The sequence below is a fragment of the Gorilla gorilla genome, chromosome 16 (assembly GCF_029281585.2).
Source record: "Gorilla gorilla gorilla isolate KB3781 chromosome 16, NHGRI_mGorGor1-v2.1_pri, whole genome shotgun sequence".
NCBI lineage: Eukaryota > Metazoa > Chordata > Mammalia > Primates > Hominidae > Gorilla > Gorilla gorilla.
The window spans coordinates 86,216,053-86,238,986 of record NC_073240.2 but is presented as its reverse complement, the minus strand read 5'-3'; the positions used below and the strand labels follow the sequence as shown (position 1 = coordinate 86,238,986).

General features: G+C 48.0%; 1 protein-coding gene and 1 non-coding gene across 5 annotated transcripts in view; one reads left to right on the top strand and one right to left on the bottom strand.

The window, feature by feature from the left end:
• The window catches only part of SLC28A1 (solute carrier family 28 member 1), a 59,203-nt gene that overhangs the window by 6,751 nt on the left and 29,518 nt on the right, over positions 1 to 22,934 (bottom strand). For 3 of the 4 annotated variants that reach the window (XR_010131064.1, XM_063698788.1, XM_063698787.1), the window contains 6 exons: positions 20,756 to 20,836; positions 18,112 to 18,192; positions 15,045 to 15,170; positions 5,937 to 6,067; positions 4,017 to 4,185; positions 3,693 to 3,890 (listed from right to left, as the gene is read on the bottom strand). Coding sequence is in view for 3 of the 4 variants with exons in the window: in XM_063698788.1 (XP_063554858.1) it covers positions 3,693 to 3,890; positions 4,017 to 4,185; positions 5,937 to 6,067; positions 15,045 to 15,170; positions 18,112 to 18,192; positions 20,756 to 20,836 (786 nt within the window). In the remaining variant the exon portion in view is untranslated. Of the gene's footprint in view, positions 1 to 3,692; positions 3,891 to 4,016; positions 4,186 to 5,936; positions 6,068 to 12,465; positions 12,640 to 15,044; positions 15,171 to 18,111; positions 18,193 to 20,755; positions 20,837 to 22,934 lie in introns of those variants that run through there. The other variant, XM_063698789.1, reaches the window with a different exon arrangement.
• On the top strand, positions 554 to 660 carry LOC115933407 (U6 spliceosomal RNA). The gene has a single exon (XR_004069259.1). It is a non-coding gene; the product is annotated as a U6 spliceosomal RNA (small nuclear RNA).

The following is a 22,934-nucleotide window of genomic DNA, read 5'->3' as shown; positions in this document are numbered from 1 at the left end:
GCTGGGGTTACAGGTATGAGCCACCACACCCAGCCTCCAGTCATCTTCTTAAAATTCAAAATGTCAAATCTTCAGTGATTTCCAACTGTTCCTTGGCCTGTGATTACCACCTGCTCTAGCTGTATTCATTGCCTGTGCTCTCTAAGCACATCAAGTGCTTTTCGACCTCAGGGCCTTTGCACATGCCTCTTCCTTTGGAATGTTTTTCCCAGCTTGTCCTAGCTCATCCGTTCTCCAAGTCTTGGCTTAAATGCCACACCTCAGGGATATTTTTTCTGACCAGTCCAGCCAAGGAAGACCCTGCCCTGTTTTTTTTTTTTTTCTTGTTGTTTTCTTCATAGAACTTACCACGAATTGTGGTTATTTTAATTTTTGTTCCTTTGCTTTCTTGTGTTTTGCCTGTGTCTCTCACTACATGTCGGTTCCATGAGACCAGAGCCATGTCTGTGTAATTCTCCTTTTTATCCCCAGTGCCTAGCAGAACGCCTGGCACCTAAATGGTCTCAACAAATACTTGCTGAAGGAATGAAGTTCATTAAAAAAAGATCATGAAGTGCTTGCTTCGGCAGCATACATACTAAAATCAGAACGATACGGAGAAGATTAGCACGGCCCCTGTGCAAGGATGATGTGCAAATTCATGAAGCATTCTATATTTTTACACTGTGCCTGCATCTAAACACCTCATGTACCCCATAAATCTATACACCTACTATGTACTCACAGAAATTCAAAATAAGAAAAAAAAGAACAGGAAGGAGTGTGCCCTCTATTAATCTCTGAGGAGGGGGTGAGACCAGAGGTGAGAGTAAGCAGTGAGGGGAAACTTGTGCTTTTTACTCTATACAAACCTTTTTTTTTTTTTTTTTTTTGAGATGGAGTTTCACTCTTGTTGCCCAGGCTGGAGTACAATGGTGCGATCTTGGCTCACTGCAACCTCCCCCTCCTGGGTTCAAGAAAATCTCCTGCCCCAGCCTCCTGAGTAGCTGGGATTACACGCGCCTGCCACCACGCCTGGCTAATTTTTGTAGTTTTAGTAGAGACAGGGTTTCTCCATGTTGGTCAGGTTGGTCTCCAACTCCTGACCTCAGATGATCCTCCAGTCTCGGCCTCCAAAAGTGCTGGGATTACAGGTGTGAGCCACCATGCCTGGTTTTTTGTTTTGTTTTGTTTTTTGAGACAGAGTCTCACTCTGTTGCCCAAGCTGGAGTGCAGTGGCACAATCTTGTCTCACTGTAACCTCCTCCTCCCAGGTTCAAGCAATTCTCATGCCTCAGCACAAGGACTGGGACTACAGGCACATTCTAACACAACCACTGATTTTTGTATTTTTAGTAGAGAAGGGGTTTCGCTATGTTGGTCAGGCTAGTCTCAAACTCCTGACCTCAAGTGATCCACTCACCTCAGCCTCCCAAAGTGCTGGGATTACAGGTGTGAGCCACCGTGACTGGCCACAAACTTTCTTTTTTAAAAAACCTAAAGAGTCCCTTCCTTTACAATTTAAAAAATAATTAAAAAGACAAGAGAAAGGACTTCCCATTGAAAGTTTCCAGTCACCCAAGTAATGCAAATGAAAACAATGAGCTATTATTTGCTTATTGAAGTAGTGAACCTTGTTTTTAAAAAGAAGCTACTCGATGCTGTTTAGTTGTGTGGTGAAATAAATGCTCGCAGGCACAGCTGGTGCTGCTGATTTCAGCTGCTGCAGCCACGTGAAGACTCATGTGGGAGTCAGTCAGCCCACACCTGGGAACGCTGCAGAAATGATCTGAGAGGAAGGAAGAGCTATATGCACAAAGATACTCATTTCAACATGTGGATAAAAATCAAATAATAGAATTGTCTGAATGGCCCAACAGCAGGGGATTGGGTAAATATGTTAGGACACATATACAAAATGATGCTTATGTTGTAATACTAAGTAAAAAAAAACAAAAAAACAAAAATGGCTACAGCATGGTTTGGCTGCTACGACAGAAACTATGTAAACTCTCTCTCGCTTTCCCTTTTTTTTTTTTTTAAAGACAGGGTCTTGCTCTGTTGCCCAGGCTGGAGTGCAGTGATGCAATCCTAGCTCACTACAGCCTCAAACTCCTGGGCTCAAGCCATCTTCCTGCCTCAGCCTCCCAAGTAGCTGGGACTACAGGCATGCACCACTGCACCCCACAATTTTTAAAATTTTTAGTAAAGACAGGGGCTCATTATGTTGCCCAGGCTAGTCTTGAACTCCTAGCCTCAAGTGATCCTCCCACCTTGACCTCCCAAAGTGCTGGGAATACAGGCATGAGCCATTGCACCTGACCTAAACTCCCTCTTAAAAGAATGGAAGAAAATGTAAGAAACAACAATAACTATTATCTGGGATGGTGAGATTATAGGTAATTTTTTCATTCTCAATAATGTTACTATCCTTTTAGAAAGGTTAATTTTATAGAACTTTTATAGTTTTTAAAAATAAATTTTAACAGAAAGAGCCAACCCCTGCACTGAATCCACTATATTAACAGTGAAGGTGATGGCCGGGTATGGTGGCTCACACCTGTAATCCCAGCACTTTGGGAGGCCAAGGCAGGTGGATTATTTTAGGTCAGGATTTCAAGACCAGACTGGCCAACATGGTGCACCCCGTCTCTACTAAAAATCCAAAACTTAGCTGAGCGTGGTGGCAGGCATCTGTAGTCCCAGCTACTTGGGAGGCTGAGGCACGAGAATCACTCGAACCCGGGAGGTGGAAGTTGCAGTGAGCTAAGAATGTGCCACTGCACTCCAGCCTGGGTGACAGAGGGAGACTCCATCCCAGAAAACCAAACCAAACCAAACCAAACCAAACCAAACCAAACCAAACCAAACCAAACCAAACCAAACCAAACCAAACCAAACCAAACCAAACCAAACCAAACCAAACCAAACCAAACCAAACCAAACCAAACCAAACCAAACCAAACCAAACCAAACCAAACCAAACCAGCCGGGCGCGGTGGCTCACGCTTGTAATCCCAGCACTTTGGGAGGCCGAGGTGGGCAGATCATGAGGTCAGGAGATGGAGACCACGGTGAAACCCCGTCCCTACTAAAAATACAAAAAATTAGCCAGGCGTGGTGGTGGGCGCCTGTAGTCCCAGCTACTCGGAGAGGCTGAGGCAGGAGAATGGCGTGAACCCAGGAGGCGGAGCTTGCAGTGAGCCGAGATCGCGCCACTGCACTCCAGCCTGGGCGACAGAGTGAGACTCCGTCTCAAAAAAAAAAAAAAAAAAAAAACCAATCCAAACCAAAACAAAACAGTGAAGGTGTTAGTGAAGTCTCCTTATCTCACTCACTCTCCCAGCTCATTGGGTGCACACGTGTATGCCTTTGGAGTAGATGTGGCAGTCATCTCACCCCGTTTTCCAACAGAAGAGGCAAGGTACTGTGGCTGGCCTAAGGCCACAGTGAAAAACGACTCATCTAGAGCCAGCTTTCAGACATCCCAAACGATGCTCTCCCCCCACCTCAGCCTCCTAAAAGGCCTTGAGAAAGATGGCAGCGAAGCCTGAAGCTGTCCTGTCTCCCAGGACTACAGGATGTAGGAGGTGAAGCACCACTTCAGTGTGTCTCAGCCAGGCCCAGGGAGCGGGAGAGCAGCCGCCAGGGGCCCTGAGGAGTGGCTGTGCCGTGTCATCCCCCTGCTGCAGGAAAGGGACTGGGACACTCACGGAGATCCACTGCTTCCTGTCGCCGACCCACTCCTCGGCCCCTGCCAGGCGGCGTTGCTTGTACTTGGAGAGGTCTTGATAGGCCACAAACTCGTTCAGAAACAGCTTGATCCCCAGCAGCTCAGCTACCACTGGGCAGTCCTCCCACGCCACACCCATCAAGAAGGCTACAGGCCGCAGGATGTAGGAGCAGATGAGCTGAGGGCACAACGGTATGGCTGGCACCGAGGGCTGGGCCTGGGCTCTGCTAGGTCTCCAGCCACCACTCACCACCCACCTGGGGCCATCCTCTCTACAGACTGAGTGTGGTGGCCAGAAACGCACCTGGAAGCTGAGCCCTTGGACGTCCACCATGTCTCCCAGCCAGGAGAGGGCAGCATTGATAAAGTCCAGCACAGCCAGGAACGCAATCAGGTTGGCAGCGATGTTGGCGACCACCTTCACGGAGATGGCGGCCCCAGTGCTGGCTGCTTCTATGAGGTTCTGAGCATCTCTGTTGTTGGGATCAAGAATGATCATTACTGGCCTGTCTCCACAACCAGCAAGGGTCCCTATCCTACAGGCTCAAATAGGAACCCTGGAAGAGCATTTCAGAGCGGGAAATCCTAATTTTCCCTGAGACCCAGAGAGAAAAAGGGGCTGGTCAAAGCACCGGGATAAGATCCAGGTTTCTAACGCTGAACTGTCCAAGATGGAAGCCATCAGCCACACATGACAGGAGGCTGTCTGAATTGAGTTGTGTCGTACAAAATACAGAGCAGATTCTGAGGATTTAGTACCAAAAAATGCAAAATACCTCAATAATTATTATACTGGTTACATGTTGAAATGACAATACTGTGGGGTATACAGGGTTAAGTAAAATGGGTTATTAAAATCACCCATTTCTTTTCACTTTTTAAAAGACAACTACTAGAAAATGACAGGCGCCTCACATTACATTTCCATGGGACAGCACTGCTCCAGTGCCTCAGAAGGTTGTGAGGTTGGAGTCATCCACTGTGCCCAAGCACATGTGTCCAGTGTGGTGCCTTTTCAACATTGTTTAAGGTTTAAACGTTACCTAACAGTTATTAAGACTATGACGGGATGTTAGGAGGTGAGTGAAATCAAAGATGGCCCTCACCATGTCAATGTGTGGTTGACACCCTGGCAGTCAGAGCTCAGGCACATAGAGATGGGGGCATGGGGCCTTTCTATGACCCTCCTCAACATGTACACACACCAGGCCACAGACCCAAGAACCAGGCCACACTCCCAAGCCTTGCCTGGTCCATTGTTTCCTGCTGGTCAGAGACTGGACATTAAGATGTGAGAACTGGAGTGCGCATTTTTGCAAATGCTATGGTCTGAATGTTTGTCCTTCGGAAAGTCATGTTGAAACTTAATCCTCAATGTGGCAGTATTGAGAGGTGGGGCCTTTAAGAGGTGATTGGGTCATGAGGGCTCTGCCCTCCTGAATGGATTGATCCAATCCTGAATGTTGGATTAATGGGATAATGGGTTAGCATGGGAGTAGGACTGGTGGCTTTTTGTTTTGTTTTTGAGACGGAGTTTCGCTCTGTTGCCCAGGCTGGAGTACAGTGGTGCGATCTAGGCTTACTGCAACCTCCACCTCCTGGATTCAAGCAATTCTCGTGCCTCAGCCCCCTAAGTTGCTGGAATTACAGGTGTGAGCCTCTATGCCTGGCTAACTTTTGTATTTTTAGTAGAGATGGGGTTTCACCATGTTGGCCAGGCTGGTCTTGAACTCCTGACCTTAAGTGATTTGCCTGCCTCAGCCTCCCAAAGTGCTGGGATTACAGGCATGAACCATCGCACCTGGACTTGACTGGTGGCTTCTTAAGAAGAGGAAGAGAGATCTGAGCTAGCATGCTCAGTTCCCTGCCTGGCACCCCTCAACCCCTCGCCATGTGATGCCCTGTGCCAACTTGGGACTCTGCAGAATCCCCAGCAGCAAGAAGGCTCTCGCCAGATACGACCCCTCGACCTTGGACTTCTCAGCCTCCATAACTGTAAGAAATAAATTCTTATTCTTTATAAAGTACCCAGTTTCAGGATTTCTGTTATAAGCAACAGAAAATGGACTAAGACAGCAAATGAAGCCAAAACCAGAGCAGGGAAAGTGGAGAGATGGGCCCGGGCTAGTGGAAGACAGTGATGGACAGAGAGAACGGGACCCTCTGCTTTGCTCCCCCCACCTTGTACCACTACCCTGTCTGCAGGACCTCCTGCTGTGCTCACCCATAGGTCAGTTTCACTCCTTCCTCCCTCCTAAACTTGGACTCCTCCACCTCCGGGTAGACCAGCTTGGAGAGGGCCAAAGCACAAGGGGCAGCCATCACAGAGGCTGCAATCAACGAGGTGGCATCGATCTGCAAGAGTGAGAGTGCAGGTTGTAGGTGGACAGTCAGAAGAAATGCTGGTGACCAAGGAGTGTGGCCCAGGGCAGCAAGGGCACATGTGTAGTCTGTCCCACTGATATGTCCTCATTGTCATAACTGCTGTCATCACTAATAATAATAATACCTTTTATGTGTAGAAGGTCACAGGCTATATGTATAGGACCTTCTATTTCTTCCTGGTGCTTCCTTAAGTTAGGAATGACAAATATTGTTATCTTCATTTTACAGACAAGAAAACTGAGACTCCAAAGGATTAAATATGGCTTCCCAAAATAAAGGAAGAGAAGGAATTAGAGCCTATCACATCTTTTGGCTCTAAGTTCAAGGTTCTTTCTTCCTTTTTAGGCTGTCACTGTTGACCACTAATCCCCGTTAGCTGAGGTTTCCCCCTTAGTGGAGGAATTTGTAATGCTTTCAGACAAAGCTCTAGAACCTAAGAGTTGAAATGAAATGGATTTAAGAGCTAAACCAATTCCACCTTAGTGTAGGTATGTACTAGCATAGGAAGGTACTCCCTCTCTAGGCTCTCTCTTTGAATGCTTACTGTGACGGGGGAACTCACCACTGCAAGGCAACCCATCACATCCAGTCCTGCAGTTTGAGAACTCCTTCTCAGGAAATCTGCCTCTATGACAGCCACCGTTTGACCCTCAGTCTCCTTCTGGGAGCCACGCTGTGAAAACCACTCCCAGCAAGATGGCAGAGCAATGTCAGCCCCTGGGATTCTCCCTTCCTGAATTTTTATCTTCACTGGGACCCCAAACCCTTTGCTTCTCTGTTCTTTTCCACAGAGAAATATGACACGTTTCCCCCTATCACTGTGTCATTTACCAAGCAGGGAAACTAGAACCAACTCAGACATCTAACAATGGGAGACCGGCTAAGCATCGTCAGGCTGTCATTGAAAATGATGGTCATCAAGGCCTCACAGTGAAGTGGGAAAGGGCCCACAACATTGCAGGTAGAGAAGAACCAAAACTGGGGGCAGTGGGGAAACAAACTCCAAAATGACGCATGAAAAGATTAGAAAGAAATACACCAAAATGGCAATGAATTGACTGTCCCTGGCTGCTGGGGCCAGGGGTGATTTTCTTTCTTGCTTTATTTTTTTTTCCAAGACAGAGTCTTGCTCTGTCGCCCAGGCTGGAGTGCAGTGGTACAATCTTGGCTCACTGTAACCTCCGCCTCCTGGGTTTAAGCAATTCTCCTCCCTCAGCCTCCAGAGTAGCTGGGATTACAGGTGTGCACCACCACCCCAGCTAATTTTTGCATTTTTAGTAGAGATGGCGTTTCATTGTGTTGGCCAGGCTAGTCTCGAACTCCTGACCTCATGATCTGCCCACCTGGGCCTCCCAAAGTGCTGGGATTACAGGCATGAGCCACCATCCCCAGCCGATTTTCTTTTCTTTCTGCATTTTGGTATCTTTCTTTGCTTTTTTTTTTTTTTTTTGAGATGGAGTCTCACTCTGTCGCCCAGTCTGGAGTGCAGTGGCGCCATCTTGGCTCACTGCAAACTCCACCTCCCGGGTTCATGCCATTCTCCTGCCTCAGCCTCCCAAGTAGCTGGGACTACAGGCTCCCACCACCACGCCCAGCTAATTTTTTTTTTTGTATTTTCAGTAAAGACGGGGTTTCACTGTGTTAGCCAGGATGGTCTCAATCTCCTGACCTCGTGATCCGCCTGCCTTGGCCTCCCAAAGTGCTGGGATTACAGGTGTTTTGGTATCTCTCAAAATGTCCACAACAATATTTTTTTTAATAAACCAAAAGCAAAATAGATGTTTCTTCTTAAAGTTTGTAATAAGCCAACTGCATTCTAAAGTGTTAAATAAAAATAAAAAGGAGGAGGGAGGTAAGTTGAAGACAGACACTCAGGCTGATAAAAGCAGAGGGCAGGCCAGGCACAGTGGCTCACGCCTGTAATCCCAGCATTTTGGGAGGCCAAGGCGGGCAGATCACTTGAGGTCAGGAGTTTGAGACCAGCCTAGCCAACATGGTGAAACCCCATCTCTACTAAAAATACAAAAATTAGGCCAGGCGTGGGCCTCACACCTGTTATCCTAGCACTTTGGGAGGCCGAGGTGGGAGGATCACAAGGTCAGGAGTTCGAGACCAATCTGGCCAGCATAGTGAAACCCCCATCTCTAATAAAAATGGAGAAAAATTATCCGGGTGTGGTGGTGTGTGCCTGTAATCCCAGCTACTCGGGAGGCTGAGGCAGGAGAATCACTTAAACCCAGGAGGCGGAGGTTTCAATGAGCCGAGATCGCACTATTGCACTCCAGCCCGGGCAATAGTGCAAGACTCCATCTCAAAAAAAAACAAAAATTAGCCTGGTGTGGTGGTGGGTGCCTGTAATCCTAGCTATTTGGGAGGCTGAGGCACGAGAATGGGTAGAACCCGGGAGGCAGAGGTTGCAGTGAGCCGAGCACTCCAGCCCGGGCGACAGAGTGAGACTCCATCTCAAAAAAAAAAAAAAAAAAAAAAGCAGAGGGCAGATCGTGGGCACCCCTCATTACCATCTCAGGGAAGTGCCAGGCCTGCTGCTGAGAAGCCAGGCTGGAGACCCTCTCAGGCTCTGAATCCCAGGTATTGTGTCCTTCTTTTTCTAAACCCCAGTTGTTTCTTTTTAATGATCAACAAAACTTCTTAAAATGTGAACAAGAATTGGCAGCAGCCTGATACCTCCCCAGGGCCCTGTGTGGACACTGGGTGTGCAAGCCTGGACCCCTGCCCCTTGCTGGATGAAACCCACTTGGGGCAGGTGTCCTCTCTGGACTTTCTGGGCTGGGCTTTGGGACTTCCCCTGCTTCCTCCTCAGTTGCTCAGCCCCAGCTGGGATGGTGCCACACCTGGAATCTTGGGATTTTCCCTCCACCAGGCAGGACCTTGACCCTTCCTCTGACTTGTAGATTACATCTGGTTTGTAAACCTGAGTCACGGCAGAGAACACGCCCTGCAGTTGTCACATTCCTGTACACTGTCCCCTGGGTGACCCAGTTGTGGTCACAGCCTCAAATGCTGCAGTTGCTAGTTTCCATCTCATCATGGAAAGGGCTGACTCCTGCACAGGCAGGGCTCCCTGGGCACTGGGTCAGCCCACACCCACCTCCCCACTGCCAGCTACTCTGCAGGGCTGTGACATTCCCCAGCCCTGCCTCCCAGGCACCTGGTCAGGAGAGCCTTCCATCCTAGCATCCCAGGGCCCACGCCTGCCCATAACCCTTCTCTCTCTGACCCAAAGGGTCTCGCTCTGTCACCCAGGCTGGAGTGTAATGGCATGATCATGGCTCACTATAGCCTTGACCTCCTGGGCTCAAGTGATCCTCCCACTTCAGCCTCCCCCGTACCTGGGACTATAGATGTGTGCCACCATGCCCAAGTAATTTTTTATTTTTTAAATTTTTTGTGGAGATAGGGGTCTCCCTGTGTTGCCCATGCTGGTCTCAAGCTCCTGGTCTCAGCCATCCTCCTACCTTGGCCTCCCAAAGTACTGGAATGACAGGCATGAGCCACTGCACCCAGCCTAGTAGCCACGTTTTTTTTTTTTTTTGAAACAGAGTCTTGCTGTGTTGCTCAGGCTGGAGTGCAATGGGGCGATCTCAGCTCACTGCAACCTCTGCCTCCTGGGTTCAAGCAATTCTCCCACCTCAGACTCCTGAGTAGCTGGGGTTACAGGCACCTGACATCATACCTGGCTAATTTTTGTATTTTTGTAGAGACAGGGTTTCTCCATGTTGCCCAGGCTGGTCTTGAACTCCTGACCTCAGGTGATCCACCCGCCTCGGCCTCCCAAAGTGCTGGAATTACAGGTGTGAGCCACCGCGCCCGGCCATAGCCACATTTTAAAAAGGAAAAATATATAGGTTAAATTAATTTTAATAATGTCTTAATATATCCAAAATATTTTCTTTCCACCCATGTAATCAATATAAAACTATCAATATGGATGACAAAATAAAAATTTAAAATTAATAAAACATCTTAAAATTTTTTCAGTACGACTAGCCTCACTTCAAGTGCTCAATAGCTATGTGTGTTTGGTGGCTACTGTACTGGACAGTGGAGATCTAGAAATATCCAGATATTAGCAATAGGAGGGATGTGCGGAGAAGCGAGCCAGAGATTGAGCAACAAAGTGGTTTTAAGAATCTGGGAGCTTGGAGGCTGGGCGCAGTGGCTCATGCCTGTAATCCCAGCAGTTTGGGAGGCCGAGGCAGGTGGATCACCTGAGGTCAGGAGTTCAAGGTCAGCCTGGCCAACATGGTGAAACCCCCGTCTCTACTAAAAATACACAAATTAGCTGGGTTGGTGGCACATGCCTGTAATCCCAGCTACTTGGGAGGCTGAGGCAGGAGAATTGCTTGAACCTGGGAGGTGGAGGTTGTAGTGAGCCGAGACTGAGCCACTGCACTCCAGCCTGGGCGACAGAGGGAGACTCTGTCTCAGAAAAAAAAAAGAAAGAATGGATGAAAGAAAGAAAGAAAGAAAGAAAGAAAGAAAGAAAGAAAGAAAGAAAGAAAGAAAGAAAGAAAGAAAGAAAGAAAGAAAGAAAGAAAGAAAAGAAAGAACCTGGGAGCTTGAAGGAAAGGGCAAGACAGACCTTTCTGGGATTCAGGGACTGAGGGCAGAGCCAAAGATACTGAGGAACTGACTGGGGAAGGAAGTTAGAGGGCGTGCAGTACAGGGCTGGTGCAGTGACTGTCATGAGCCAGGTGGGGGCAAAAGAGAGCTGCTCTGGAGACAAGACTGGGGCAGATCCAGAGATTGAAGGGAAGGAAGATTTGTTAGGTGCTTTTCCTCCGGGCCAGCTATAGTTGTAGTCTGGGGCTTTCAAACCAGAGACTGAAAAATGGAGGCTCAAGGGCACCTAGGGATGATCCTGGCTGCCTCTGCCCATTCTGTGCTGCTAAAGGGAAGTGGGTACCCAGGCCCTGTCAATGGGGAAGCCAGACTGCCCAGGGCTGGGCCTGGACTTTTGCCTGAGAAAGGGAAGAAAAGAGGGCTGAGTTTTAAGCCAGATTGTGGAAATGGGCGAGCATTCTTCCAGTGTTTAAGTTCTAAGTAATGACTAGGAGGAACACCAGCGTTATTCTTTTCGTTGTCTAAGGGGCCAGAACAAGGTTAAGACATTTAAAGCCCTAAGTTCTGAAAACATTATAGCATCCCCTCCCCCAATATCCTGCCATGAAAAAAAGTTTCAGGAACAAAGTTTTGGGTTTCCATTTTTGAAATATCAAATTCCTTCTGCTGGGACTCTGAAAACAAAACCTAGAATGAAGGGCTCAGAAGTAGCCTCAGAAGAAGTTTTTCTGTCCTGCCCTCCCATTTATCAGTCCAATTCTCCTTCAAGGCTAGCCATAAAAACTAGAATTCCCCGTCTCCAAGGCAGGGCACAGAGACCAGAAGCCCTTTTCCCCAAAGCCAGCCATAAAGCCTAAAAACATTGCTTTAACTTCCCTCTGCCTTTCTGGGTAAAAAGTGGCAATAAAGAATTATCTGACCTACCTTGTTTGACTGTAGGTCATAAGACCCCCCCTTCCAGAGAGGATCTTGCCCCATACCCAGAAGGAAAAAATGCTCAGAGAGGCCAAGGAGAGTCTACACAGACAGGCTTTGCTGCTTTTCCTCCACTCAGTCGATTAGTATTACATCACACTCTGTTTGTCCAATTCTATTTCTATGTGGCTGTCCATACTTTGTTGAACCTGAGCGTAAAAATGGACAATTTTCCCTGTATCTTTGGGTCTTCATTCTGAAGGCCCACGTGTGTATACATTAAATAAATTTGTGTGCCTTTCTCCTGTTAATCTCCCTTTTGTGAACTGATTTTTCAGTGAACCTTCAGAGGACGTAGGGGAAATTTTCCCTCGGCCTCCACACTTCCAAAAACAATTGGTGGTGGGGTGGGTGGGTGCACCAGTTTTAATGAGCCCTTTCTAGGCCTCAGCAAGACAGGTGCAAACCAGATGACAGTCTCTAGAATTCTAGATGGGAGGGTACCAGGCCAGAAACCAAAGCCCCTGAGCCCAAGGGGACTTCTTGAAAAGTCACGCAACAGCTGGCCCTGCCCAGACAGCTCTGTGGCATGTAGAGCTGAGCTTATTGGTGTGGTCCAGGCATCTGGAGTGAAGGAGAGATGGAGGGGCAGGCTGGCTGTTTGTTCACCCATCTCTCATCATCCCCAGGGACAGAGATGAGAGAGACAGGTGGAATTTGGGACTAAAGAAGGGGACAGTGTAGGTCATTTTCTGGTCAGCGCCTACCACCACCCCCGCCTCCCCCCCACACACACACAGCATCCAGAGAGCCTGGGGCAGGGGCAGAGAGCCAGAAGGCAGGGCAGGGTCAATCTCCAAATTAGCACATACAGGCCACCTCACTCTCATGCTGAATGCTACCACCTTGTGTGGGGCAACTTACCCAGCTTATGACTGTACTGCTGGGCATTTAGGCTGTCCAGTTTTCTTGCTTTTGCAAATGTTGGAATTTTGCATTTCTTGAACACTTGTGAAAATATCCCTATATCACAATTTTTCTAGCTGGATCAAAGGGAAAGAATATTTTCAAAGTGATTGAGGCTTGATGCAATGGCTCATGCCTGTAATCCTAATATTTTGGGAGGCCAAGGCAGGAGGATTGCTTGAGCCCAGGAGTTCAAGACCAGCCTGAGCAACATGGCAAGATCCCGTCTCTACCGAAAAAAAAAAAAAAAAATAGCCGGGGGTGGTGGCGCACGTATGTAGTCCCAGCTACTCAGGAGGCTGAGGTGGGAGAATTGCTTGAGTCCAGGAGTTTGAGGCTATGGTGAGCTGTAATTGCACCACTGTGCTCCAGCTTGAGTAACAGAGGGAAACTCTGTCTCTCTATATATAAATACATGTTGGTGTCATGTGGGGAGTTAAAAAACAAAAAACAAATATTTTTAAGTGCTCTATATAATAAAATATATTTTATTATATAAATAAAAAATTAAAAGTGATATATGATAAAATAATAAAATATTATATATAGAATAAAATAAAAAAATAAAATATTATATATAGAATAAAATAAATAAAAAATAAATAGACTGATAGGCATTCACCAAAAAAGGTTACAGTAAATTAAACTGTTACCATGAGTGGGTGAGTACCACACACTTGCCATTTGGGGGCACATAAAGGGTTTCATATCACTTAGAAGAAAGATAAGTTATTATTGTTTTAATTCCTTTGAACATCAGTGAGCTTGAATATCTTTTTATTATTTGTGAACTATTTTCTCCTGATCAATGATTCTCATCTTTTATTTAAAAAAAAAAGAGAGAAAGTATGTGAGTACTCAGGTGTATATACCTAAAAGCTTACTTACACAGAAAGGTTTGGAATGACATTTTAGGTCAGTGGTCTCAAATTGGGCGAGCTTCAGAATCACCTGTGAGGCCTGTTGCAACGCAGTATGCTGGTTCCACCCCCATCATTTCTTTTCTTTTTTTGAAACACAGTCTCACTCTGTTGCCCAGGCTACTGTGCAGTGGTGCGATCTCAGTTCACTGCAACCTCTGCCTCCCAGTTTCAAGTGATTCTCCTGCTTCAGCCTCCCAAATAGCTAGGATTACAAGCACCCACCACCACGGCCAGCTATTTTTTTGTATTTTTAGTAGAGATGAGATTTCACCATCTTGGCCGGGCTGCTCTCAAATTCCTGACCTCAGATGATCCACCCACCTTGGCCTCCCCCATCGTTTCTGATTCAGCAGGTCTAGGGTGGGCCCAAGAATTTGCATTTCTAACAAGTTCGCAGGTGATGCTGACAATGCTGGTCCATGGACCCCACTTTCAGAATAGCTGTTCTAAGCTATTAAAAGCAATTACCAGGCCAGGCACCGTGGCTCATGCCTGTAATACCAGCACTTTGGGAGGCTGAGGTGGGCAGATCACAAGGTCAGGAGATCGAGACCATCCTGACCAACATGGTGAAACCCTGTCTCTACTAAAAATACAAAAAAAAAAACTAGCTGGGCATGGTGGGGCGTGCCTGTAATCCTAGCTACTCAGGACGCTGAGGCAGGAGAAATGCTTGAACCAGGGAGCTAGAGGTTGCAGTCAGCCAAGATTGCGCCACTGCACTCCAGCCTGGCAACAGAGCAAGACTCCGTCTCAAAAAAAAAAAAAAAAATTAATAAAAAATAAAATCAGTTACCCATGGGAAGTGAGGTTAAGAAAGAGATTTAAAAACTTATTTGTTTCTGCAATAAGCAAGAATTTCTTTGATCATTAAGGAAATAAAATTGAGACCTTTGAAGATTTGCCTGTGAAAGCACAAATGTGAAAGCATAAGGTGTTTTATGAATGTAAAGCATTATTACCGGGCATTATGTGAGGGATGCATTTGAGAATTCCCCTCTGCCCGCCATGCAGTAGCATTGTGATTGCTTTAAGGGCCTAATTCACACCACTGGAATTTGACCTACAAATTCTTTGTGCTGTGTAAACTGCACAGGCAATAATTTAGGAGCAGAGGCAGGACTTGAGCCCAGAGAGAGTGTGGGGAAAGGGAGGAGGGAAGGAGTAGGACAGATCTCTAGGGACAGTCCAGGTGTGAGACTGGAGAGATGAGCACGAATTTTGGAGTCAGACAGATCTGGGTTTGGGCGTCTCACTTACTCTGGAGCCTCAATTTTCTCATCTGGAAAATGGGGATATTAAAACACCTAGCATACTGCCTGGTACCTAGCATGCACTCAGTAAATGGAACACCGGGAAGCTTTGCCCCAGGTGGCCATGCACAAAGCCTGAGCAAATGGTCCAGCCCACCGGGCTCAGGGGAAGCCACTCCTCTTGCCAGCACAGCAGGCCCAAGAGAGAAGATCTGAGGGCTGCTCTGGCCAGGAGCTGTGTGGGGCTCCCACAAAGATGGGCTTCAGGTCCTCAACATAGCCAAGCAGAAGGAGGGCTCTACCTACCCCAAAGGAGATGTAGGCACCCAGCAGGCTGCCAGCAATGGTGGCGTAACCTCCGGTCATGACAACGTGGACTTCAGAGAGTGTCATGTCTGCCAAGTAGGGCCGGATCAGTAATGGAGCCTCGGTCTGCAAACAGGAAAGATGTCAGACAAGCAGGGTGGGGGTGGTTGGGCACATCCTCTCCCTTCACAGGTCACAGTGAGCAGCTGTGAGTCCCATGGTAAGAGGCAGCAGGATGGGGTAAGGACCAGGGTCTGTACTTGGCTGAGCTTCTCTGAACCTCAGCATTGCCTACCTCTACAGAAGGACCCCCATCCCTCCCTCCCGGCCTGACAATGCTCCCCTGTGTTGATGTCCTGCCACGTGCCAGGCACCCCGCTAAGCACGTCACCTTTGTTACTCACAACCCTCTGAGATAGAATTGGGTATCTCCATTTTCCAGGAGAGCAACAGAGGTTCGGAGGGGTTCCAGGAATGACCCCTGCTCATGTAAAAGGATGTGAAGCAGGTCCTGCTGCAGGCCCAAGCTCTCCTGCAGCCACAGCAGTGGCCAAAAAGAAAGGAGCTTGGGCATTGGATGAGGGGTGCATTTCTGGGCATCTGGGCAGCCCGAAGCCCTTCATTACTCATTCAGTATCTAGTTACTGAGCACCTACTGTGTTCCAGGCACTGTTCTATAGAATAGGAACATGGGGTCGACAGGATAAAGTCCCTGCCTTCACAGGGCTTATATCCTGGGAGCAGTGGAGGGTGGGAGGGGGGCTTTAGGAGGTGGTGGGAGGATATAGATAATCAACAAGGAACCAAGCAGGTAAGCAATGTCATTTTAGATGGTGATGAAAGCTATGAAGATATGTGTGAGAATGCCTACTGGTTATGGGGTGTTTAAAACTGAGTGGGCCAGACACAGTGGCTCACGCCTGTAATCCCAGCACTTTGGGAGGCTGAGGTGGTAGGATCGCCTGAGGTCAGGAGTTCCAGACCAGACTGGCCAACATGGTGAAACCCTGTCTCAACTAAAAATACAAAAATTAGCCGGGCATGGTGACACATGTCAGTAATCCCAGCTACTAGGGAGGCTTAGGCACGAGAATCGCTTGAACCCGGGAGGCGGAGGTTGCAGTGAGCCAAAGATTGTGCCACTGCGCTCCAGCCTAGGTGACAGAGCGAGACTCCATCTCAGAAAACAAAAACAAAGAAACTGAGAAATCGGCAAAGCCCTCTCTGAGGAGGTGACATTAGGTTAGGGTTGGCTGAGACCTGAAGGAGCCAGTAACATGTTTTGATAGCACAGCATTCCAGGCAAGCGAATAGCAGAGGCCCTAAGGCAGCAAGAAGCTCTGCAAGGTCCAAAAGCCATAGCACTCAGCATGTCTGCTGCAGATGGGTGCGGGGGAGCTGCCTGAGACAGAGGCAGGGGGGCAGGTGGGCCACAGAGGGGCTGGGAAGCCAGGGTGAGGGGCACACTTGCTTAGGCGGGAGTGGAATGATCTGCTTTGTGTGTTTGAAGGGTCACTCGGGTGTATCAGTGAAGGACGGATAGTACGGGAAGGAAGAAGAGGTAGGAGGAGACGGCAGTGTCCAGGTGAGAGGCAGGTGGCCCGGGCAGCGGGGGGTTGTAGATGGGCCACAGAGGCAGCGCTGTGGGAATGCTGATAGATTGGATGCCGCAGTGGGGGAAGCGGAGGAAGGCAGGGCAGCTCTTCCAGCTCCGCCTGAACCATCCTGTGGAAGATGTTCCCACTTGCCAAGAGGGGAAGGGCTTGAGAGGGGCAGGGGTGATGAGGGAGGGGAGCAACAGTTCAGGTTGTTTGGACTTAGCGTCTTAATGTGCGACACCCCTTAGATCTCCAAGTGGACGGTCAAGGGGCCAGTTGACCTGTCAGTCCTGAGTTCATGGGAGATCAGGACTGCAGAGCAGGACCTGAGAGACATTTAAAGTGTTTAAAGCCATGGGGCTAATGTGATCCTGCAGGGAGGGAGTGTGGATGGACAAGAGCAGAGGGCCCAGGCCTGCCACAAGTAGAGAGGTTCAAATGATGCCACTGACCCCTGAAGGCTCCCCATCCCTCCCTCTTGGGGGAAATGAGGCGTAGACCCCGGCATCTAGGTCAGCTTAATCAACAGCTTGTCCAAAGTGAATTCACCTTGGCAGTGCTTCACATCACCCAATGTCACCTTCACCTACATATTTTCCCACCAAAACACATGGAACACATTTGCAGCCTTTCATATAAAATAACTGCTTTGCATTTTAATAGTGTTTTCCTCTTTTGCCTCATTTTGAACACCTTAAGGGATTTTTTTTGACAGTTTATCTGAGAGCACATCTATCTTCATCGGCTAAAAACAAGACAAAACTAAACAAAAAATAACCAGAACAAAAACTTTCAAATCAACACACATGCACCATAGCAAAAAAGATAAAAATATTCTGCAAAGTTTCCTAAACTGTCCAGTGAAATATGGCATCTTCTGACCAGTGTGTCTCTTGGTGACTCAAACATTAGGCAGATGGGCCAGGACAGGCCTTGGCAGAGTCTCCAGAGGGCCATCCTCAGGGGGATCAGGCTTTCTGAAAGGGACTCGGCACCGAGGGTGCTTTCAGAGTCACATTTACTTTGGAAAACACATTTTAAGAAAGAGGGAGAAAAGAAAAGACAAAATGATGCAGTGGAAAAAACTCTGACCAGAAAGAAGAAAACCTGGATTTGAAGCCGTGGCTTATACGTGTGGGATCTTGGTCAAGGGATTCCCATCCCCTGAGCCTGTTTCCTCATGTGTAAAATGAGAAACTGGACTCCATCTGGAGGATTTGTGAGTCTTTGGGCTGATGAAGACCGCCTAGGGCTAGAGTGGTAAGAGAAGCCAGACAGATGACATCCTCCCTGGCATGACCCAGGCATCCCCCAAACAGAGTATCCCTGGGGCAGCAGAATTTGATGACCCTGGGAGAAGGTTCAAATGACTCTTCCTTGGACTGAATCAGAGCTCTGGGGATCCAGGGAAACTGCCCTCTTTGGGGAAGCTGCTGATGAGCATGAGGGTAGGAGGCTGCCATACCCACCTGGCTCACAAAGATGTTTCCAGCCACACTCAGGGTCTCAGTGGCTGTGGTGCCCATGGTGACTTGCATCAGCCAGGCAATCTGGAAGGAAGCAGAGTGTTCTCTGTGGGCTGACATCAGCAAACCCCAGAGTCAGAGGGGGCTGGAGTGGAAGACCTTACACAGCTTCCTCCCAACTCCCAGCCCAGTGTAGGACCCCTTCATCTACATTTTCCCAAAAGGTCCATTCATCTTCTTCTTCCACACCTTCATTGATGGGGGCTTACCCCTTCCCAAGGCCACTCATTTCACCGTAGGAATGCAGAAAGGATTTCCTGGCCAAATATATTTGAGAATTGTGAAATGCGCACACATACACACACACACACACACACCTTGGAGATTACCAATACACATTAGCTTAGTAAAGCCTCTGAGAAGTCCTGCATTAAGCCTATTTAAATTTACATAGCATAATGTCTAGCCTAGTTTCCCTAAATTATTTGACCATGGGATTAGGCTACCTTTACCCGGTAACATTTACTAACATGCTGTGGAACTAGAGTTTTGTGGAAAAGGTTTTGGGAAACACTCTATTAGAAAGCCCTTCCCCTTCCCCTTCCCCTTCCCCTTCCCCTTCCCCTTCCCCTTCCCTTCCCTTCCCTTCCCTTCCCTTCCCTTCCCTTCCCTTCCCTTCCCTTCCCTTCCCTTCCCTTCCCTTCCCTTCCCTTCCCTTCCCTTCCCTTCCCTTCCCTTCCCTTCCCTTCCCTTCCCTTCCCTTCCCTTCCCTTCCCTTCCCTTCCCTTCCCTTTCCTTTCCTTTCCAAGACAGAGCCTCGTTCTGTCACCCAGGCTGGAGTGCGGTGGCACAATCTTGGCTCACTGCAACCTCTGCCTCCCAGGTTCAAGCAACTCTCCTGCCTCAGCCTCCTGAGTAGTTGGGACTATAGGCACCCACCACCACACCCGGCTAATTTTTGTATTTTTAGTAGAGATGAGGTTTCACTATGTTGGCCAGACTGGTCTCAAACTCCTGACCTCAGGTGATCCGTCTGCCTTGGCCTCCCAAAGTGCTGGGATTACAGGCGTGAGCCACCACACCCAACTAGAAAGCTCTTCTTTTTAATCAAGATGAAATCTGCTTCCCTGGAATTCTCTCCACTGCTGGTGCCTCTTAGGTTGCCCTTTGCCTAATCTCTCTTCTGTAAGTATTTGGAGACAGCTATCCTCCCCTAACTTCCTCTTCTCCAAGCTCCTCATTCCTTATTCCTTCAACCATTTTGTAGAGGGTATGGTTTCAATCCCTTTCACTCTCCTGCTTATAGTTCAGTTTGTCATAGCCTCTTGGTTGAACACAGTCTCCAGGTCTAGGGAGAATCACCTCCTTTATGCTATGCTGTGTGTGCTCTTAACATAACTGCTATGGTTTGAATATCCCCACCTAAACTCATGTTGAAATTTGATTGCCAAATAAAAAAATATATATATTTGATTGCCATTGTAATGATGTTGAGAGGCATGACCTTGAGGAGGTGACTAGGGCATGAAGGCTCTGCCCTCATGAATGGATTAATGCTGTTATTGCAGGAGTAGTTTGGTTATCACGGGAGTGAACTCCTGATAAAAAGGATAAGTTTGGCCCTGATCTCTCTGTGTCTTGTGTGCTCACTTCTGCCTTCTGCCCTTCCACCATGTTATGACACAGCAAGAAGGCCCTTACCAGATGTCAGTGCCATGCTCTTGGCCTTCCCAGCCAAGGTTTCAATCTTGAAACCATACCCTCTATTTGGCCATGAGCCAAATAAATCTCTTTTCTTTATAAATTACCCAGTCTGTGATATTGTGTTATAGCAACAGAAAATGAACAAAGATGATAACCACAGGTTGTTTTTGCATTTCTGGAAGCCATCTGATGTTGCTGATTTATTCTGAGCTCAATCAGCTAAAACCTTGGAATCTTTTGCCAGGTCCAACGCTATCTGCTGCTGTCCAGTGCTATCTCCTACATCCTAGTTTTGTGCAGCAGATTTTATGAACATAAGCACAGGATCTGACATTTATACCAGCTAAGTCTGGCCAACATGGTCCACTGCTACAGTCTCTCAATATCTTTTCGGTATAAATTATTTTCTTCCCTCTACACCTTTTCAGTGCCGCCTCAAAACTGCAACCTTTCCTCTAGCAAAGACCACATTAGACTTTGGTGCTATTTCTCTTTAGTATCATGACAGGAGACCCTGGGAAAGGATATTTGGTCAGCACTAGATTCTGTGAGGGTGAAGATCCTGGAAGCAGGGGATTCAGGGAAGGTATGGACCTCAGGAGCAAAGGATTCTAGGAAGGTGTGAACTCTAAGAGCCAGGGGTTCAGGGAAGATATGGACTTCAGAAGCAAGGGATTCTAGGAAGGTGTGAACTCTAAGAGTAGGGGATTCTGGGAAGGTATGGGCCTCAGGAGCAAGGGATTCCAGAAAGGTGTGGAACTTGGGAGCTGGGGATTCTTGGAAGGTGGAGGCACTGGGAACAGGGGATTCTGGAAGGGTGTGGGCTTGGGGAGCAGTGTGTCTGGGGAGGTTTGGGCTCTGGGAGCAAGGCATTCTGGGAGAGTGTGAACCCTGTGAGCTGGTGACTCTGGGAGAGCCCTGGCCATGGGCACTGGGAACTTACCTTCAGGATCACCCACTGCATGAGGCCCACATGGTAGAGAACGGATATGACACAGCTGAAAAAGACAATGATGGGCAGAACCTGCCGGGAAGGAGATCATAGGACCGCAGGTTAGAGGCAGGCAGGATGCAGGGTGCCAGGCAGGGCACAGGAGACCCCAGACAGCCCACTCCATCCCAGGCCTTGCCACTCAGATGACTGACAGGATCTGGGAAGATGCTCTGAGATCAGTGCATGAAGTCCCAGGGTTCCACATGCAGGGCCTCTTTGGAGGCAGCCTTGTCCTCTCGGCTCCCCTCTAAATAGTGACCAGCCACCAGACTACCCCCACTCCTCAGCACAGGTAGGCCTGTGCTGTGGTAGGGTGGGGCCTGAGTGTACCACTTTTATCTCCTGCTTCTTTGTCTCTAAAAGGGGAGTAAAATGCCCACATCTGAGGGTCGTTGTGAAGGTGGCAGTGTGCACCCTTCTCCATGAGCTCAATCCTTGGCCTCAGACTCTGGCCTTAACCTCCCTCTCATGCTTTGGGCCTGAATGAGGGGACCCTCATCGTTTTGGTGCTCCACTTCTGCTCAGCACCAACAGGCTCAGAATTAGGCTTATCCCGGACCTGAGCCAGCATCTCCTCCCATCACCCCATTTCCTATTATTAGTACCAGGCTTAACACTCCTCTTCCTTCACTCCAAGCTCACCCATTCTCCCTTCAGAATTTCTCTCACATCCATTCCCTCTTTTCCGGGCCCATGGAAAAGGAGGTTGCTTTTCTGCACCCTAGTCTTTCTTTACTGTAGTCTGATGTTTAGTAACAAACTGGCAAAAAATGGAGAGGTCTTTTAGTGGAAGACTAGTTTCATCACCTAGGATACAGACATACCCTAGTGCACTAAAGGTCAGGAAACAAGAATGCAGAAGCTCTCTATGGGCAGCTGTGGACTGATTTCCAAGATATGTTGTTAAATGAAAAAAAGAGAAGGTGTACCACAAGAGTGTATGCTATGCTGTTATGTGGGTTTAAAAAGGGGGTGGGGGGTAGCCATGCATGATGGCACATGTCTATAGTCCCAGCTACTCAGGAGGCTGAGGCAAGAGGATTGCTTGAGCCCAGGAGTTCAAGGCCAGGCTGGGCAACATAGTAAGGTCCCCTACCTCTCCAAAAGCACGTGTGTGAGGGGCATTGTGTGTGATCTTGTATGGGCACAGGAATCATTAGAAGGATGTGCAAGAGGCCAGCAACAGCAGGTGCCTTGGGGAGGGAACTGAGTGCCTTGGGGGCCAGGGATGAAAGGAAGTTTTCTTTTTTACCTTATACCCTTTTGTGTTGGAATGTTTGCTCTATTCTGTGTCCTGTGTTCCCAACAGTTTAAAATAGTCATGTAGAACTGGTAATAGCATGGGAGCATTCTTATGCTACAATGTTAAATGGGAAAATTGGAATATTAAAATTATAGAAAGAAGCACTCCCAAATAGTCAAAGGATTTGTTTCTATGTGCTGGGGCTATGGAAATGTTGTTTTCTTTTTTCTTTATTTCTGAATTTCTCATCTGTTCCTACTTTTTTTTTTTTTTTTTTTTTTTTTGAGACAGAATCTCACTCTGTTGCCCAGGCTGGAGTACAGTGGTATGATCTCGGCTCACTACAGCCTCTGCCTCCTGGGTTCAAGTGATTCTCCTGCCTCAGCCTCCCAAGTAGCTGGGATTACAGGCGCTTGCTGCCACACCCAGCTAATTTTTGTATTTTTAGTACAGACAAGGTTTCACCATGTTGGCCAGGCTGGTCTCGAGCTCCTGACCTCAAGTGATCTGCCCACCCCATTCTCCCAAAGTGCTGAGATTACAGGTGTGAGCCACTGTGCCCAGTTGTTCCTAGAATTTTCAATAATAGGTGGACATTTCTCAAGGGAAGGAGCATAGGCAGGAGAGGTTTGTGGGAAGATCAGTTTGGCTTTGAACTTTGAATTTGAGATGCCTGTGGAATACCAAGTGGGCAGCTGGATAAAAGGGTTAGGGACATTTGGGCCAGGCTTTGGCTTGGGGCTCTTTCATAAGAAGTATAGGTTGGCCCAGCATGGTGGTTCATGCCTGTAATCCCAGCACTTTGGGAGGCCGAGGCAGGAGGATTGCTTGAGCTCAGGAGTTTGAGACCAGCCTAGGAAACAAAGCAAGGCCCCCATCTCTACA